Source organism: Pyrus communis, chromosome 5 (assembly GCF_041283825.1).
Source record: "Pyrus communis isolate YQ-2024b chromosome 5, ASM4128382v1, whole genome shotgun sequence".
Taxonomy (NCBI): domain Eukaryota; kingdom Viridiplantae; phylum Streptophyta; class Magnoliopsida; order Rosales; family Rosaceae; genus Pyrus; species Pyrus communis.
Window position 1 is genome coordinate 16,554,160 of NC_142569.1, and position 19,857 is coordinate 16,574,016.

At 35.8% G+C, this 19,857-nt stretch overlaps 1 protein-coding gene across 1 annotated transcript; it reads left to right on the forward strand.

The window, feature by feature from the left end:
* The first annotated feature begins 4,283 nt into the window (after positions 1–4,283).
* On the forward strand, positions 4,284–5,812 carry LOC137725491 (myb-related protein 308). The gene is made up of 2 exons (XM_068464197.2): positions 4,284–4,902; positions 5,111–5,812. Exons 1-2 carry the CDS (start codon positions 4,640–4,642, stop codon positions 5,613–5,615), a joined length of 768 nt encoding a protein of 255 aa, XP_068320298.2. The 5' UTR covers positions 4,284–4,639; the 3' UTR covers positions 5,616–5,812.
* The last annotated feature ends 14,045 nt before the right edge of the window (positions 5,813–19,857 follow it).

Sequence of the window (19,857 nt, forward strand, 5' to 3'; positions counted from 1 at the left end):
GAACAATTTTTAAAAACAATTTTCTTTAGTCTTTTTAGCCAAAATGGTCTTTGAGATTTGCATAACTCCTCACTTTGATCCTTAAGATTTGCATAACTCCTCATTTTGGTCCCTAAGATTTGAAATCAAAAGAATTGGCTCCCTAAGATTGTCCATCATCAATCATTTTGGTCATTCCATGAAAAATCTCCATTAAATAAGAGTAAATGACAAAATACCCTCAATTTTTTGTCAAAACATTTTGGCCTATTGTTTGTTAAATTGAGGGTATTTTTGTCATTTTGATCCTTATTTAACATAACTTTTTGCGAAATGACCAAAATGATTGATGGTGGACAATCTCATGGACTACTTCTATTGATTTCAAATCTTAGGGACCAAAGTGAGGAGTTATGCAATCTTAGGGACTATTTTGGCTAAAAAAACCTTTTGTCTAAGATCCAAAAACTTGTTTGGTTATGAGCTTCAAAATTGTATTTTATTTTAATAATTCAACATAAAAGAAAAAATAACCAACAACAACTTCCCGTTAATTAAAAAATTCCTACCAAATTCAATTAGACAGATAAAGAGATCCAAAGAGAGAGTCGGAGGAGAGGAAAATGAGAGAGAAATGAGAGAGGAGAGATAAAGAAGGGAGGAGAGAGGATATGGAGAGGAGAGAGAATGACATGCAAATGATAAAGAGCTAGCAGAGAAAGATTAGAAGTGAGCGGAGATGAGAGAGAAAATATGGTTTGGAGTTTAAAAACTCTAAAAACTCACTTATTATGTTTTCTAGTTGGCTAATTTTTTTTTGTTTTGAACAAACAGTATTATTTACACTAAAGGGGAGGGTGGGCTTAGCATCACAATGGGTTAGCAATAATGTGGGTCAAATTTGCCTTTAGTGAGAATTGAACCTAAGACGTCTCACTAACAAATGAAGAGGAATACCACTATATTGTAGTACTAAGTGGCAGAAGTAAGCTAATTTTTAAGTTAGTTTTGAATTCAATTTTTGAAAATTGTCCAACCAAACAAGTATTTAAGCTGTAAAACTTTAAAAGTGTTTTTAAGTCTAAAAGTTGAATTCACAGAGTACCAAACAGGCTCTTAGTTTCCTTGTGTAATTTGGACGTTCGTGCATAAGGAGCTTGTGCAACAATAGACATTTTCTTGCATGTTCGCTAGTTTTGTTTCTCTCATTAATCTCCTTTTGTATTTAGATTTACAGGCACTTCACCTTGTGAACTAATATTGGTGTCATGTGCTCGGAATCTTAGTATTCCTTCCCCAATATATTGCTTCACTCTAGTTGTTATCCTTTTTAAAGTGAGATTCTTTCGACATGACGTATGTTTATTGATATTACCGATTAATTTAGAAAATCCCTAAAATCTGAATAATGAACCAATTCGAGATTAAAAGTCTCAAGTCTAAAGTTTAAGATCTAATTGGTGATTCTACGTTCCGAATAACCGTGCCAATAATAAAAATAAAGATGATGATTTTTTCTTTGAAGGAGTAAAAGATTTAAGAAAGAATGGGCGTCCCGTCCAAAGCATTGATCAAGACTCTCCTTTTAGACCATGGTGATAGATTTGGTGGCCAAAAATTGGTCCTATGGCAGCCTTTCTGTCACAAAACCCATGAATCCAATCCTACCTCCCATGAATTCAATTCCGTACGAAATTAAAAAGGATGCCAAACACTAGGAAAATTAATAATAGGATTAGGCCATATTTTCTAAAGGGCAGAGAGCTTTATCCAAATCCAAATCCAGCACCATGTGGGTCATTGAAAAAAAAGACCGTGCCCTAAGTTTCAGAGATAACCCCCCACATAAAGGGGTCGGTAAAGCTCAAAGGACAACCCTCCACCTCAATACCTATGCACATGAGATCCACGTGTTGGTGTGCTGGCTACATACATACCCTCCTAAAGTTCCCTTAATCAAATTGCCTAATTGTTTTTATTAGGTTTGATTCTTTCTCCCCTTCTTTGCATTGTCCATATGTGCCAATGTGGGTGTTTTGTAGGAAAAACTGGCTGCAGACAGAGACCGTTTGTGGCTTATCACTGGTGTCAAAACTCAACCTAACAAATTGCAATAGTTGAGTTCAAGTTTGTTAAGAATTCGAGATTTGCTAGATGTAGAGAGAGATTCAATAATGCAAGTCTCCAACAAGTTTGTCTTCTTTCAGTCAGGCGCTAGCTCATTTTGACCGTTGATACATTATGCGTTGTATGCTTTGCAATGTATCACTGACCTTAACACTCTTGCTCTATTAGTACAAAATATATGGATGGGGCAAATGCGAGGTTTATGTTACATAGAGTGTAAGAATTATTTTTACAATTTGTGTAATGTTTTATTGTATACAATGATATTTTATTCTACGGCGGGAAGATTTAGGCTAAGTTGGCCTAGCAGCTTGAATTGCGGAATGGTTATATGCAAGAAGAATGCTAAAATTACGCATGAGCTGATCTTGATCGTTGATGCATTGTACATTAAGGATTGCACATAATGTAGTTGGAATCAGTCTACACATCCTGGACCGACCTCATCACCATTACTCTCAGTTCGAAAAATATGGATAAGGTTAACGGTGAGGAGAAGAGATTAAGAGAGATGTACTTGTAGTTTGTGGGGAAGGAGTGAAGATTTTACAAAATCGTGCCAAAGTTCAACATCAAGGTGTGAGTGAAAGAAGCCAGAAGAAGGAGGAGGAGAGTTGAACTGGGTGCCATAGGACAGTCAGAAAGGAAAAAAAAAAGGTAGGTGAAATACACGCACAGACAGTAACACAGATGGACCCTCTCTCTCCCTCTCTCTCACTATCTCTTTTGAAAACAACTTGTGCCCATGATCCTTAACTCTCCTCCTACCATCCACTTGAAATACATGATCATGAGAGAGAGAGAGAGAGAGAGAGAGAGGGAGTGCATGTGTGGCGGTGAGTAAGGTAACAAAAAAATAATATGCAAAATGGAGGGAGAGATAACAACAAAAAGGTGAATCAAACCTTCCCACCCCCTCCCTAACCCTACCCCTTGTTGCCTAAACTTGCACCACAAGGTTGGAGGGGGGAAGAAAAAAGAAAGAAAAAAGTGGAGGGTAAACCAAAGCCCACATACAACTACAACCACACTCATTGCCCTCCTTTTTCTTTCATCATCCTCCCTCTCCTTAACCCCAACTTCCCACCCTTCTAGAAGCCCTCTCTCTCTCTCTCTCATGCGTTATCAAGAATAAAGAACCAGAACTACCATCTCTGTTCTATTGCACAACAATAGCCAAATCAACTAGTGACATTTCTTCCCTAAAACCCACTACAACCAACTTTTTAAATAATAACTTCGTTACATTTACTATATCTACCTCACTTCATCTAGATAAATCCTGACAATTTGATCTAGGATATAACATTTACTTAGATGTGTGCTCAGAATTTTTTTTACTATATCACAAGTTGTATACAACTATATATTTATCTCTTTTATTTCTTCATACGATGACAGAAAAAGAAGAGATGGAGAAACGTGGAATCGCTTCTATCATGACATTCCATGGAACCAACTCTGAAGCATTCAAGACTCCCAACAGTACTGCAAGAAAATATAGGCTCTCATGGTCAGTATTATGAAATTCAATTTGTACCAACCACTACTACACCATTAATATAGTAGTTTCCATCTACATTTGTTATCGTACATGTTGTCTAGTGAATTGGAGTTATATTTTATCTCAAAAGTTTAAGACACACACAGATAAAACAGAAATCTCACCATGTTTTTGCACTATACATAGTGTAATTTTATTTACACATCATTTTTACCCCTCCCATACTTTTGTTAATTTTTGTTCATTAATCTTTTTGAATTCATTTGATTCAATAACCGCAGATTAAGAGAGATGTTTGAGAGTTAAGAATGAACGTGTGGATAACACCAGTTTACACACACACACACACGCACACATACATAATAGGAATTGGATCCCCTCTTGAGCAAATGGTGGGGATGCTCATGACCGCACAACACGGGCTGTTGGATTTTAATCTAACGGTTACAAACATGAGGGTCCCTATAAAGTTATAATAATTGTAACCGTTGGATAAAAATTTAACAGTCCGTGTTATGTGGTTATGAGAATTCCCACCATTTGCTCGGGAGAGGATACAATTCCTACATAATATACCTTACTTTTACACCTACCTGAAGGTTACTCGTAGGGCCAATAGTTAATGTCCCTTTAACTTATTATATGTGATTTTGGTGCCATAATAATATCATCTAGTGAGAGAAAGAGAGAAGACAGAAGAGAGGAGAGAGGAGAGAGAGCCCACCAGCCACTCCCTCTAACCTGTCTCACCAACTCACATCTAGAAGCATTTAGGGTCCCTTCTCCTTCTTCTTTTTTCTCTTAGTCAAAAGGCTATAAAAACATACGCCAAGTCCTCACAAGGGCTGGCCTTTGGGTTGCAGCAAATGCAAATACAAAAAACAAGGCTTTCCATTTTTTCCACCACCACTTCATCCGTCGCAAAAACCGAAAAACCAGACATAAACCAACAAACGAAGGCAACGGCTTTTTGGCTACAACTAATTATTCTTCTGAAAGCTTTCAACTTTTTTCCATTTATTTTTTCAAATGGGAAGATCTCCTTGCTGCGAGAAGGCTCACACCAACAAAGGAGCTTGGACCAAGGAAGAAGACGACCGCCTCACTGCCTACATCAGAGCTCACGGCGAAGGCTGCTGGCGTTCGCTGCCCAAGGCGGCGGGCCTCCTTCGATGTGGGAAGAGCTGCAGGCTGCGGTGGATCAACTACCTTAGACCTGATCTCAAGCGTGGCAATTTCACGGAAGAAGAAGATGAGCTCATCATCAAACTCCATAGCCTCCTCGGAAACAAGTAAGCCCAACTAATTCCTTTAACTCTTCGTACATACCCTGCTTTAAAAACAAACTCTTTGTGAGTTCGGACGAGAATAATACTAGGATAAGTGACCTCCTACGTAGTCCTCATGAAATATAAACAGTGTTTCAAAACATTTGAAAATTGTGTTATATGTTGTTGGGTTCTTTAAGATTAATGGGTTTTGTTTGGATTACGTTTCCAGATGGTCTTTGATAGCTGGAAGGCTGCCTGGAAGAACAGACAATGAGATAAAGAACTACTGGAACACCCACATAAGAAGGAAGCTTTTGACCAGAGGGATTGACCCCACAACTCACAGGCCACTCAATGAGACTCCTCAGGAATCTGCAACCACAATTTCTTTTGCTGCTGCTTCTGCAAATATCAAAGAAGATGATGAAAAAATCTCCATAACCAATGGGCTTGTTCGCAAGCATTCAACAAACCCAGTTCAGGAAAGGTGCCCTGACTTGAATCTTGAGCTTCAAATCAGCCCTCCCTGCCAGCCTCAGCAACGCAGTGAGAGTTTGAAGAGTGGAGGGAGAGGACTCTGTTTTTCTTGCAGTTTGGGGATTCAAGATGCAAAGAATTGCAGCTGTGGGAGGGATGCTTTTGGTGGAACCACCAGTGGCACTGCCAAAATTGGATATGATTTCTTGGGGCTGAAAAATGGGGTCTTGGATTACAGAAGCTTGGAGATGAAATGAGGTTAATTAATTTGGAGTCCATGAAAATTAAAAATTGTAATATGTAGTTGGAATGAGAGTGGAGAGAAATGAGAGAAAGAGATTGCTTTTGCTAATTATCCCATGAAAGCTCTCTAATTTTCTCTTTTGTCTCGAATTTTTATGACTGTTAGTGCATATTTTAGTATAATACCAGTACAGTGCTGATTGATGATGAATGTCTATGATCATATTTACTAGAATGTGAGTTATTTTATGTTCATTGTTATAGAAAACAATTCAGCCTACCCTTGTCTATATTATTTCACTTGTTTTTTCTATTTAAAAGGACAAATTGGGATTTGTCAGATTCTTCAAAAGGGTTTAAGCCATGTTATGGTGGTTGTTGCTACCAGCAATTTTAAGTAAGAGTTGGTAAATAATCTAGTTGTTTATTTGGATCTCTGTATACCCAAAGATAGGTGTTGAGTTTTTTTGTGTATTTCTCTTCCAAACTCAAATTCTATATCTTCAATTTTTTTTTTTTTCAAATAAAAGCAATGATGTTGTTTCTTGGACGAAAATAAAATATAAACTACTCTGGTATAAAAAATAAAAAAAAAGAATTTAAACTTAAGTATAAGATAACGAGCACACTGAATTGACCTAATTTATGTTTGCAAAACTATAATGATTTTGCTTCAAGACTTCAAGACTTCAACACAATAGTGTGGTCAATCCTTACCCTTCCTTATTGGAGATATTCAAAAGAGCATGGTTTCTTTATGATTAATTTCTATATTCTAAACGGTTTTTCTAAAATATCTAGTCATATATAAAATACTATATTCTAAAATCACCAACACAACATCCATTATTGAAATTAGATTTTTGAACCAATTGTTACATTCTTTATTGGGGGGTTTGTCTCTTTGTAGAAGAAGGGGACTGAATTTTCCTCATTTGGGAGGAAACGGATAAGCACTGAGAGGAGGAGAAATAAGAGAGATAGGGAGTGGTGGGTAGCCTATCACTTCTTTAGTTAAAACCCCCAAACACTATTTAAAATCGTGAAGGAACTACCAACTGTCCGTAGTACCCCATTTCTCTACCAACCTCCCAGTTTTGAAATCCCAACCTACCATACTATTTATCACAAATGTATCACAAATATGAAAAACCCTAGCACCTTCTCTCTAGTGATTTCTGTCAAAACATTTCTCTGACAGTTTACCTTATTTCTGATTGTAATGAGTTAAGTCACGTAATGAGAGACAGATAGACGTATAATATTATATACAATTAGTGACGCTCAAGACTTTCTCATGTCTCTTACTTTGTAAGAGTACTTCATTCTATACAATGAAAAGTTTGGGTTTTAAGGGACGTTCATTATTGGAAAGAATCATTGGAGTAGTCTACATACTAATCATCATTTTAATTTAGAAGTTTTGCAACAACTACTTACCTAAACCCTATACATCCCACCATATTTTTTTAAACCACTAGAGTTATTTTGTCATGGGGAATTTGACCACAAGAGAATTGAGGTCTATAAATTTTGATCATAAACAAGAACTTATAACTCCAGTGGTAAAATATTTCGCTCTAGCAATCATGACAAGAGCTTGACTCTCATCTTATATTTCATAATAATAAGAGAAAAAAAATCATTTTACGCGTTTTTTTTTTCCTTTGGTGAAGTTGTTTAATTACTAGAAATGAACAGTGTTGACGCACTAGATATGAATGTTAGTGATTAATGTACCTTTTTTTTTTTTTTTTTTTTTTTTTGAACAAATGATATTGTCTACACTAATTAACATGGTGGAGGAGTGGGCTAAACCTCACAATGGGCTAGCAATAATTTGGTTCAAATTCGTCTTTGGTGAGAATCAAACCTAAAATATCTCATTTATAAGTAAAGAGGAATACCTAGACCGTAGTACTAAGTGGTAGTGATTAATGTACTTATTACCATACATTATGTTCCATATTTTGTTAGACCACAGACTTTATCATTCAAATTAATAGTGTAACAATATAGTATGTACTGTAGCATGTTTGGCAAGCAAACTTTAGTATAATCTCAATTTGGTTATAGTTGGTGCTACCAGCACCAGCAACCTTCATTTAAATATATGGATGAGATGATAAATAAACAATATGGAATACTTTGGTTGAATTATGAAACAAGAAGTCGGTTGTTATACATTTTAAAATTTAATTCATGAATTGAAGCCTCTTCTAATAAATTGATTAGACTTGAAGAGTCAACTCTTCCCCTTTTTCTTTTTTTTTTAAATTTATCATTCTTTTTCTGCGCTAATTAATTAATTAATTAATTAAGTTCAAAGACCCTTGAGCATTGAAGAGGCTGCTGCATGCATGGCATGGGTTGATTCTTGATTGTCGATGGAGGTATTGCAACAACTTGTAGCTCGATGGATATATTAGGTCAAAATTTAAGGGACGCCATTGATAATTTGATACCAGCAGAAGAGTTGAAGCCCTTATTTTTTGACTTCAAGTTAACCGGATTGTAAATTGTCTAGCAGGTTTGATGATTTTGTCAACTCTACCAATTATTTTCTTTTAGGGACACTCGTTTTCTTTAATCATTCAATACTTGCACACCTTCTTCTGACTAAGACTAATACAGCATGCCCAGAAAGTTGGAACTCAAGATTTGCATAAAACAATGCCCTAAGAGCATCTCCAGGGAGGGAATGCATGTAAATTGGAGCTCTCACTAGGTTTAGCATTCAGTCACTATTCATGCTCTAATAGGAAGACAAAAATGGGGGCGTAAAACAACATTTGGTCGGATGTGTGCTACTTTTTTTTTATTCTTCTAAAGTAAATTATGACAACTCTAAATTTTCTATAAAAATTGCTTCAAGAGTTGATCAATTGGAGTACATTTTGGCAAACCCATCATTTATCCGCTTGTCATTCTCTATTTCTGCTTTTCAATCTTAGAGAGTGCGTTTATACTCCTACATCAACAACAACAAATATCTACGTACAAAGAAATAATGAACACACAAAAATTTAAAAAGAAACAAAAACATAAACACACCGATTTTTTTTTTTTTTTTTTTGGTGAACACACAATATTCGTTATGAGAAAACTTGCATGCATGCACTTGTTGCATCAAAGATGTATTTTGCATTTGTAACATTATGTAAAAGGTACACTAACATATATGTGAGACACATTAAAATTAATACACTTGATATGCAAGTTTCTCTTCGTCGTCTAAATTAAGAGGAGTTTAATTAGTTGGGTAGGATATACATATGTTGGTCCATACATCAAAATTTTTAGGGTAAATTACACTTTACCACCTCAGATTTGGGGTCGATTTCAATTCCTTACACCATCTTTAAAACATTTCACTTCCGTACCTCAAGTACTATTTTATTTCAATATAATACATCCGTTATATTTTCCATCCATTAGTCCGTTAAGAGCTGACATGACTGCCACATTTGTGCCACGTGGATAAACACTTAATAAAAAAATTTAAATATTAAAATAATTAACTAAAAAAAGTCAAAAAGTAAAAGAAAAAAAATCGTCTTCCCCGACCTACCCTTTTCTCCTATCCATCATCACCCACCCCAAAAATCCCACCAAGCCCATCCCCTTCTCCCATCCCCATCACCCCTCCCAAAAATCCCCATCACCCACCCCCAAAAATCCCACCCGAGCCCACCCCTTCTGTCAATGGGACCTAAACCTGACCGGCCGGAGTTCGAACTCGATTCCTCCGCCGTCGTCGATTTTCCTCAGCCAAAAATGGAGCTCAACAACATCAAGAGGCAGCAGAGCCGGCGTGCACCAGGGCTGATGTTCCCAGTCACCGAGGGGACCACTCGGGCAAGCTGGTTGCTGCTATTGGGAAGCTTGGTAGTGAGAAGAGGAGTTGGCGGGGGGGGGGGGGATGGGTTGGAGCAACGCCGTAGGCTTTGCATCGCTGGGAAAGCCAGAGGAGTTGCGTGGTGGTGAATTGAGGGAGAAACGAAGAAAGGTGAAGAGGGTGGAGAGGGAGAAGGGGGGTCGCGGGTGAGGGAGGTGGGTCCCGGGGCGGGAAGATGGGTTCTAGGTTGGGTTTTTTTTTTTTTAAATAACTTTTCTTTAATTAATTATTTTTAAATGAATAAAAAATTATTTTTTGCCACATGGCACAAATGTGTCAGCCACGTCAGCTCTTAACGGATCAATAGATGGAAAATGTAATAGATGTACTATATTAAAATAAAATCGTACTTGAGGTATGAAAATTAAATGTTTTAAAGATGTAAAAAATTGAAATCGATCACAAATCTGAAGTGGTAAATTGTAATTTACCCAAACTTTTAATAGTTTCAAGTCTATCACTTGAACAACTTAGCTAGTTTTTTAAAGTTGTATTTCTCGTGCTTGCCTCATGATTAAAAATGTGACGAAATTGTAGGTCAATGACTCATATCCACCATCCAAATTTTATCATCAAACATATATTCATTGGTATGTTATGTCACTTTGGGTCCGACTAGAACAACAAATCTTTATTAATCCATCTAATTGTAGTGCCTGGCTCTGTTTCATTGGTTTAGATTTAATCCGTAGCCACCTAATCATATAAAATAATCAAAGTAAAACTAAAACCCTATATAATTTAGTGATCACTAATTGTGTTATGGACAATTACCAACGTAAATATGTTTAGTTAGAGATTAATGCAAAACAAAAACAGAGGCAGACAAAATAATAAAGCGAAATCTCCCAAAGAAGGAAGACTTGCCACTTTCCATCCCAAAAAGCAAATCAAATGGTCTCTTTAAACCAACTTCAATGGTGGGCTAAAAACCAAATTACCCCCCAAAATTTCCCTCCAAACCCACTCCAACCCAAGGGAAAATTTTGGGCTAAATGTTAAATGCTAAACCAATGCCAAATTTCCCCCAAAATTTAACCTAGAAATCAAAGTGGACTTCACTTAATATTTATCGGAATTTAAATTTTTTTAGATTAAAATGTTCATAAAATTAATTTACGATAGTCTACATATTTATTTTTTTTAAAAAAAATTAATTTAACAAAAAAAAAAAAGCCTAAATTCATTCTTTAATAATCTCAGGCTAAAATTTTAGGTTAGAACGGTTGGAGCAGAAAAGCTATTTCTGGGCTAAAAGCTAAATTTTTCGGGCTAAAAAATTTAACTTTTAACCCAACCATTGGAGATGGTCTTAAGACATAGATGGTCATGGGCAAAAGGACACAAGAAAAAAATCCAGAAATTAAAAAAAGATGAACAAAAAAACGATGCCCTTCCCACATTAGAAAAGGAGCTACTTTTTATGCTACTTTATTTTCCTTTTTCAAAGGTGTTCGGTAGAACCATTGGAAGCTTCCACGAAATTATTTTTTCTTTTCACTTGTTATTGCCAAGAAAAAAATTGCTTACCACAAAGACTATATTAGGTCAAGTATTGCTTCTGTCTCTCTCTATCAAATTTTCAATAGAATAATTATTGTTCCACCTTAATTATATATTGTTTCAATGGCTTCAACTTCCACCAACATCATATGCATGACTGACCTTATAATTTATCTATTTTATTTTTCTTCAGTGGGTCTTTCTTCTAGATCCTTAGCTGTGTTTTTACTAAAATACCCTTAGGGTTTCTCAAATGTTAAATAATTGCATCCAACCACGTGCACCTTTTGTTTGGTAGAAAGGTACTATATCCCAACCGCTGTTAGATCACAGCATTTCCAACTTAATGACAAAAATGTGCATGTTATATGAAATAATGGCTCTATCTTAGACTCCACATGTGTGAAAGACTAAACTAATTATGGTTCACGTTCACCTTATGCTCCACATTATATTGCCCTACACTTCACCCCAAAATAAATCCAAAATTAATCAGACTTTATGAAGAATATAATAGTTGGGAAGATGTGACCACACAAAGGGTTGGCAAGAAATTTAGTGTGCTAGGTTAGAAGAGTTATCAAGAACTTAACAAATAAAGTATTGTACTCTTGCGATTTATGCATAATTAGACAACTGTGAACATGTATGTGAAAAGGGACGAGCACTGGACATTCTGAGTAGTACATCGTCCTACTTCAAAGAGTTGATATCGTTAAGGATGACAATGATGTGGGTCGAATCGATCAGTAGGCATAATAGAGCTTCACTGGATTTACCAAAATCATTAGGTTTTATTAATATTATTGCCCTTTTTATAGGAATTAAAAATAATCTAATTACATGATGTTGGTGTGAGTTAGAGATTTTCTTATTAGTTGGTTTTAACTTGTTAATTAGGGATTTTCTTGTAACCCTAGTTAACTATGTATTTTGTATATATGTTGCCTCCTTGAGAGAAGAATACATAAAACAATCCAAATTTATAATATCTACATTTTATCTTAATACCAGACTAGGTTTCAACTTGTCTCAATTCCTGAAAAACCTTGGGCGGCAATTGCTGTTTGCCCGCACCGCTTCTTGCGCAATTTCAATTTAGTTGAGATCATCACCAAACCAAAACCCTTGACATGCTACTATACTAGTTGGCCCTAATCCTTACTTGTCAATTTCTTCCCGGTTGCCGACTCCAATTATTTGTTGGTGTCTTGTGTCTGAGACAATCAATCCTACTCAAACTGTAAACCTAAATTCACTATATCCATCGACTTCATCTATGGGAGAAAATAGAAACCTAGCGATATAATTACAGTCTCTACTTTAAGCGATTCACCCTATGCTAATACCCTGCCGTTTGGGCTTAAACTCTCTGGTACCAATTTTTCAATTTGATCTCAAATGGTGGAAGTCTATGCAACGGGGTCAGGAAAGCTTGGCTATTTGACTGGAGAACTGCCTCAGCCCGATAAAACCGAGCCCAGGTTCTCAAAGTGGATAACCGAAGATGCAATTGTAAAGGGGTGGTAACCGAAAACAATGGAGCTACACCTACTTGGATTGTTCATTGACGTACAAACTGCTAAGAATATTTGGGATAGTGTCTCATATGTTCTACGATGGATCTACCGCGACTGCATCGGCTCTTGATAAAAATGTGTCAATCTTGTCTCTTATTGATCAAATATCCCTCTCGTATAATCAGGATGATTTAGAACAATTGATAAAAGCATTAATTGCGTATGAAGATCGTGACGTCGATTGGATTGTTGATTTTGATGCTACTAATCACATGACGATGACAAGTCTCTCTTTCAATTCGTGACTCCTCCACTTAAATAGAACGTCATCACTGCAAATTGAGATGTTATTTCAGTAACAATAGCTGATCCTATTTCTCTCACCCCATCTTTATCATTGCATAATACTCCAGTTATTCAGGCTTTATCAAACCATCTTTTATCTGTTTGTCAAGTTGCTGAACAACTGGATTGTATTGTATTAACGTTTTCTTGCCTCCTTCAAGATATCCGGACTCAAGCGATTATTGGATGTGGCACTAAGAGAAAGGGGTTATACTATGTCAACGATGGTGCACCAAGCAGAGTTAATCATGTTCGTAGTAAGAATGGTGACCAATTGAAGAAAATTATGTTGTGGCATCAGCAGTTGGACATACATCTTTTGGCTATTTGAGAAATTTAATTTCGTCTCTCTTTAGCGGTGTTTTGGACTCTGATTTAATGTGTAATGTTTGTAATTGAGCAAAAAGTCCTTGTGTTTCATATTAGTAGGCTTCATTAAAAGAAATATTCTATTTGAATAAGTACATTCTGATGTGAGGGTCCTTCTTCTGTTTCTACTCAACATGAAATTCACTGGTTTGTGTTATTTGTGGATGATTGTACTCAAATAACTTGGCTTTATACAGTACCTTAAGAGTGATGTGCTAAAATTGTCAAAAGCTTAAACCAACTAGTTCAGACTCAATTTCACTCCCTATTTATAAGGTGCTTCGCTCGGATAATGGAGGTGAATATGTCAATGTCAAATTGTCTCTTCTAGAACAAGGCATCCTACACGAGACCATATATCCCTAAACACCTCAACAGAATGGGGTGGCCAAACAAAAAAATAGTCATGTTCTCAAGACTGCAAGGGCACATCTTCTGGAAGCGTCGACACCACAATCTTACTACAGAGGTTGACTTGAGGGGGTTAGCTCAGGTATTTGTGAGCTTTTGTCGCTTTGAATTTTTCTCACGGGAATTGGTTATAAACCGAAGGGTCCAATGCACTCTATTTGATAATCAAGCAATTATGGAGATTGCCAATAATCCGGTTCAACATGATTGTACGAAGCCTATTGAAGTGGATAAACATCTTATCAATGAGAAGTTGGACATCAAGCTTGTCGATATTCCGTATGTAAGATCAAATGAGCAATTAGCAGATGTGTTAACGCATGCGGAACAAGAATATTTCACTAGTCATTTGAAGTTGAGTTTAGGTGATATGTATACATCAACTTAAGGGAGAGTGTTGATGTGAGTTAAGAATTTTCCTCATTGTAATTTCTTTATTAGTTGGGAGTTCCCTAATCAACTATGCAGTTTGTGTGTGTGTGTGTGTATCTCATTAAGAGAAGAATACACGCAACAATTTTATCTCAGGATATACTTGTGTATAAACACACACACACACAAAAAAAAAAAAAAAAAAAAGATATAATATTATAAGCAACATAAAATAGTAAAAAAAGACCCTTAATTTGAACAACGAAAAAAAATAAAAAAATATAGATTTAAAAAAAGAGACCGAAATAAAGAGAGGACTTAGAACGTATCATACCATACCATGCATGTTTCTCATGTTTTAAATGACCTGACCACATCATTCGTGTCCATATCAGCTGCATTCGTTTTACACTTCTACCTCAAATTCAGTCTGCTCGCAATCAACAATGATCTTATACTTGTATAGTTTACTAAATGACTTTATGTTTTTCTTTTTTCACACCCTTATTTATTTTGTATTTGAATTTACTTATAAGTTACAAGGAATAGGAATTGGAATCACTTTGCTTCTCGAATTTCTTGCGTTTACTAAAATTATTTTTATGGGAATAAAGATGTAGGGGAACTTTCTCCTACAGTTACTTACACGTAAAGAATCACTAAAATGTAAGTTATTCTCCTTAAAATCCGTAATTAAATATCTAAATATCAGAATTTTAAGATCAACTATGGCAGGATTAGTTGATTCGATTTTCTTTCTTTACTTCCCCCTACTTCTTAATTCTTCAATTCTTTTTCTCATCTAAATTACTATTTAGTCTTCTATTGCAACAAAGAAGTTAAGGCACTAATGTAATTTCACAAAACAAATTTTTGTTGTTTTTCGTTTAAGCCTCACTTACAGGTGATTTTAACATCTCTAATTTAAAAAAAAAAGTTAAAAATAAAAAATAAACCTCTCTTCCTCTCTTTCCCCTTTCTCGTCGTCTCTCTCACTCTGTTCCTCTTTCCTTCAATTTTAAAAATAAAAATAAAACATTTGATACACATTGTGTGTGGACGTATACTAGTATCTGTTAAGTAAACATAATCTAAGAGATTGAAATAAATAAAGATGTGCAAAGGAAATACAAGGTACGGATATCATTTTGTAAACAATGAGTATCAGTCTACGGACTATTATCTAATGGCAGGCTTGTAATCTGTGGATGAAGAAAGGGCAAATAGAGAGAGAGCAAAGGGTTTAATGTTCTTTTTTATTTTATTTGTTCTTTCTCTTATATTTTTTACATCAGAAAATAAAAGTGGGAAAGGGTCTCTTTCCAACGCGATACCAACTCCCCTTGTACAGGGTAGTAGTTGGCAGCCGTCCAACGTAGGTCATGTGCGCGGTTGCGGCGGTGGGCCCTCCAACCTTTCACTCAGCTCTCTGGGCCCCGTACCTACTTTCCTCAACGAGACAACGAGCTCACCTAATTATTAATTATTTATTTGTACCTGTCCTGCTACAATATGCCTGCTTTTATATTATTTATCTTTCTTTTTCAACCGTGTCATTTTCTTCTTAATCTTATTTGTTCTTCCTACACTAAACCCTAATCTATCTACTTCTTCCTTTTCTTCCTTACCTAATCACGCGTTAATCTTTTAGTTAATAATATTCCAAGACAAGAAAAATTAAAATTAAAATTAATATTTAGAATATCTGAACATGCAGGTTAAAATTTTGTTTAAATTCAAATACGATGAATAAACACCAAAAGCACCCAACTTTCTATCTTCCCTTTTGCATGGCTATGTCCCCTCCTGCAAATCTTAAAAACATGCTAATTCTTTTGAGATTATGGAAGAATTCGTACGATTATAATTAAATTAATCTTAATTATATTTTTAAGGAATTATACCCCTATGACTAGCTAGAAGAGGTATTTTCACATTCGAATGTCAGGCTATGCACCTATAGAATTAGATTACAATTTGGAATTGCTTCTCATCTTTTGAGAATACTAAGGAACTTTCGTTCTCATCTTTTGAGAATACTAAGGAACTTTCGTTCCTAACCCTCACCTGCTTCTGCTATATAGTTGTATTAGGCCCATATATTTTATATTTGGAAAATGTTAAGATGTTATCTTTTTAGAGCATATTTCGTAAACCACATGATGTGGTAGTTGATGATTGAATTTTATTTTTAATAGTTATAAAAAGAACTCAACCATCAATCGACACATCATGTATTCTACAAAATATGATAAAAAAAGATGGTCTCTAGCGTCACCTTTTATAATTTAGGATTGCAAAGTGCCAATAACACACTTGGACATTCGTAAAATCTGACATCAAGAAATGGGTTAGGACATTTTTTTTCAATTTACTTATTTGTTTTAAAGAAAAATCTGAGTTTGGATGACGGAAGTCGATCTCTTATTGTTAGAGACAAAATTAAAGAACTTAATTATTGAAGACGTATAGGTTAATGAGAGAGGTAACGAAATATATGAGCAAAGTGATGCTAATATCTTACTAGCGGAGTTACAAGATCCTACAAAAACAGAAAATGAATCGTTTTCAATTTCTTCATGTACTCGTTTTACATTGTAGCATTGACTTAGGAGAAGAGTTTTGTTTGCTAGGTCTGTTTTGTTGCCGTCTTTGTGACTGGCTGATGATTCTTGTTGTGGTAGTTGTGTAAGTAGAACTTTTTCCTTATATGCGAATTTATATGCACATCAAGAGATTGGTCGCTGGGGAAATGTACACCTTCTTGTATACGTTTGATTTGGTCAATGAAATTCTCTATCGCTTTATGTGAAGAAAAAAAAGAGGACAATAATTTTGACTGTTTAGCAATATTATCATTGTGATGTGTCATTCCAAGGCAATTGCAAATTGCTGAAAAAGTTAATACACATAACACTATATAATTAGCTTTAAGAAACCGCCACCGTGTAATGTTTTGTTGTATGTAAATTTCTCTCCTAACAAAGGAGAGTGCCTGTGATCTATTGAAATGAATGATGTGGGAAATGGGGTATGCAGGTTAAGAACTCAGGGCAGTGCGCAAGATAGCAGGAGTCAGGCAGGTAAGATAAAGGAGAAAAGTTTGGTGTTGAGGGAGGTACATGGTTAGCATTAATAATGTGGGACAGGTACAAACAAACACAAGCGGGAAATGGGGTATGCAGGTTAGGAACTCAGGGCAGTGCGCAAGATAGCAGGAGTCAGGTAGGTAAGATAAAGGAGAAAAGGATTTTTTTTTTTTTGAAGAACAGGAGAAAAGTTCGGTGTTGAGGGAGGTACATGATTAGCATTAATAATGTGGGACAAGTACAAACAAACACAAGCTTCGTCATTGGATTGGATCGGATCGGATTGGATTGGATCTGGGGGGATGAGATGAGAGAGAAGGCAGAGGATACGACTCAAAGGGGAGTGTCTGGCTGAGATGGATGGATGATGAAGTTGTTAGGTGGTGGTCGCTCGGTTGATGGCGATGGATCCCAAAAGTCCATATCTGAATATCAGTCAACCTTATGTCCTTTTCAGTATTAACCTTATTTTCTCTGCAGAATTAATAATAGAGAACTTTAACGAAAAACTCCTAATATGATTTATTTTAACGAAAAATCATATTTTTACATTAAAAATTTGATCTTGATACTATGCACTTTATCATTTATTTTGTTGTTAAAATTCAAAATTTTCAAACTTTTTTTCATTAATTTTTGTTTAATAATAATGATCCTCTCTTCTGAATCTGCATGTCATCCCTATTTATAACTCCCCCTACCTGCCCTGCCCTCTTCTTCTAGCTAAATCATATGTATATTCATATGTAAAATATATAATAAATAAAAGAGGGAGATATCTATCAACTTGAATCGTTGATACATCAGACCGTCCTCAACGCAATGTATCTAAATTCTCATGTTTGAGTTAAAAGTGATGGAGTGGTTTAACACTTATAATTTTGTTTACTTCAATTCACTTAACTTAAGGCCTTATTTGGCAGCTCAGACTGTATTGACTATTTCTGTCGGATAGGATAAATAGCCACTGGATAGTACTGACTAAATTAGTCGGGCGTTTGGTGCAGTATCAGACTAATGATCGTATTATTTATACTGTGTTTGGTTTTATACTGGATAGGAGGAATCAAACTTAAAATAAAATTAAACTTAAAAAAAATTAGAAAAAAAAAAAAAAAAAAAAAACCAGAAACCATCACTTTTTTCCCAGATCTCTCTGCCACACCCCTCAAACTCCCTCCCTCTCTCTCCCTTCTTCTTCCCCGACTGTAGAAGAATCCCAAGTAAATTCAAACAGCCAGTTGCAGAAGAATCCCAAATTGAAATCATCTCTCTGCCGCACCATGTTTCTTTGCAAGACCCAGTTGTTGCAGGGGAGGACAGTGAGTAGGCGATGAAGAAGGCCACAAGGAGAGGACGACGAGGAAGGCGACAAGGACTAGGATAGCAGAGATGGTGAGAGAAAGCGACAGTGATAAAAAACGACGACGAGAGAAAGCGACGGGGAGGAAGCGACAGGTGACTCAGTGTAGCTTTATCTTTTGGGTTAAATTTCAAATCTGAAACACAAAGATATGAGGTGTTTTTTTTTTAATTCAACCTCCTCGCAACCACCGCCACCATCAGGCCAAGAAACCCAGATAACATCTCTCCGATTCTAGTTCGATCCGCCATCATGGATGTCTAAATAGGGACGCCATGGCCTGGGTTTACTACGCCACCTCTGATTTTCTGTTTGTATGTGCTTGATGTTGATCGGAGGTGGGGAGGGAGAAGGGGAGAGAAAGAAACTTGGATGAGGACTTGGCGATGCGCAGGAACAGAAAAGGTTGGAGAAAGGGAGACCCGACTAAATTATACGGAGGCATTGGAGTGTATAAATTAGCGGGTGTGCGAGGGATTAAAGTGGTGGGACTGGTTTTGTTTATCCGGTGCTTAATTAGTACACTGGAACACCAAACAGCTGATACCGTATTACTAATACTATCCGGTCCTTTATACGGCGTGCCAAACGAGGCCTAAATGTTTTATATGTACAAATCTAGATACGAGTTTTGAATCATACCCAATCTCATACACAGAGAAGCCTTAAATTGTACTTCAGTTTTAACTTGTGCTTTTGTTGAAATCTAAGTTTTGTCATTGTAGATGATCTTTTCTTTCAAATAGAGAAGCAACTTATGCACATATTTTTTCTTGAGTGTATACAAATAAAAAATGGATGTGCGGGAACTACTTCAAATATTTGACATATATGTTAATTAGAACTTCATTTGGGATTATAGATTCAAATGGCCAACAATTTAGATTGACTGAAGTTAATTTGACAACATAAACATTGTATATATACGATCTCTTCACAAAGAGAACATTTCGTTAGTATACGAATCAATACCAAAATGTTTAAAATGGGTAACAATGGGGTGGTCCACATTGCATTTGTTGAATAAGTAATGATTTGAAAGTTGGGTAAAATGGAAGGGTAACGAAGGTATTTTTCTAGTTTCTTAATCCTGGCCGTCCGTCTATTGGTAGTTGACCCATTTAGATCAAAAGGACATGTTAAGTAATTTTTGTAAGGTATGATATAAGTCAATACGAATACGACGTCCATATAAATAATTTAATAAATGTATATCATCATTTCACGTATTTATTATATATATATTTGGTTTGAATTATATTTTTCTTTTTATCCAACAAAGGGAAAGGACAAAAATTTAAGAGTGAGCAAAATAGTTGGTAAAACATTGTACGGGCTGGATCAGTGCCTATATATAAAAAATTGTTTTTGGAACACAAACAAATG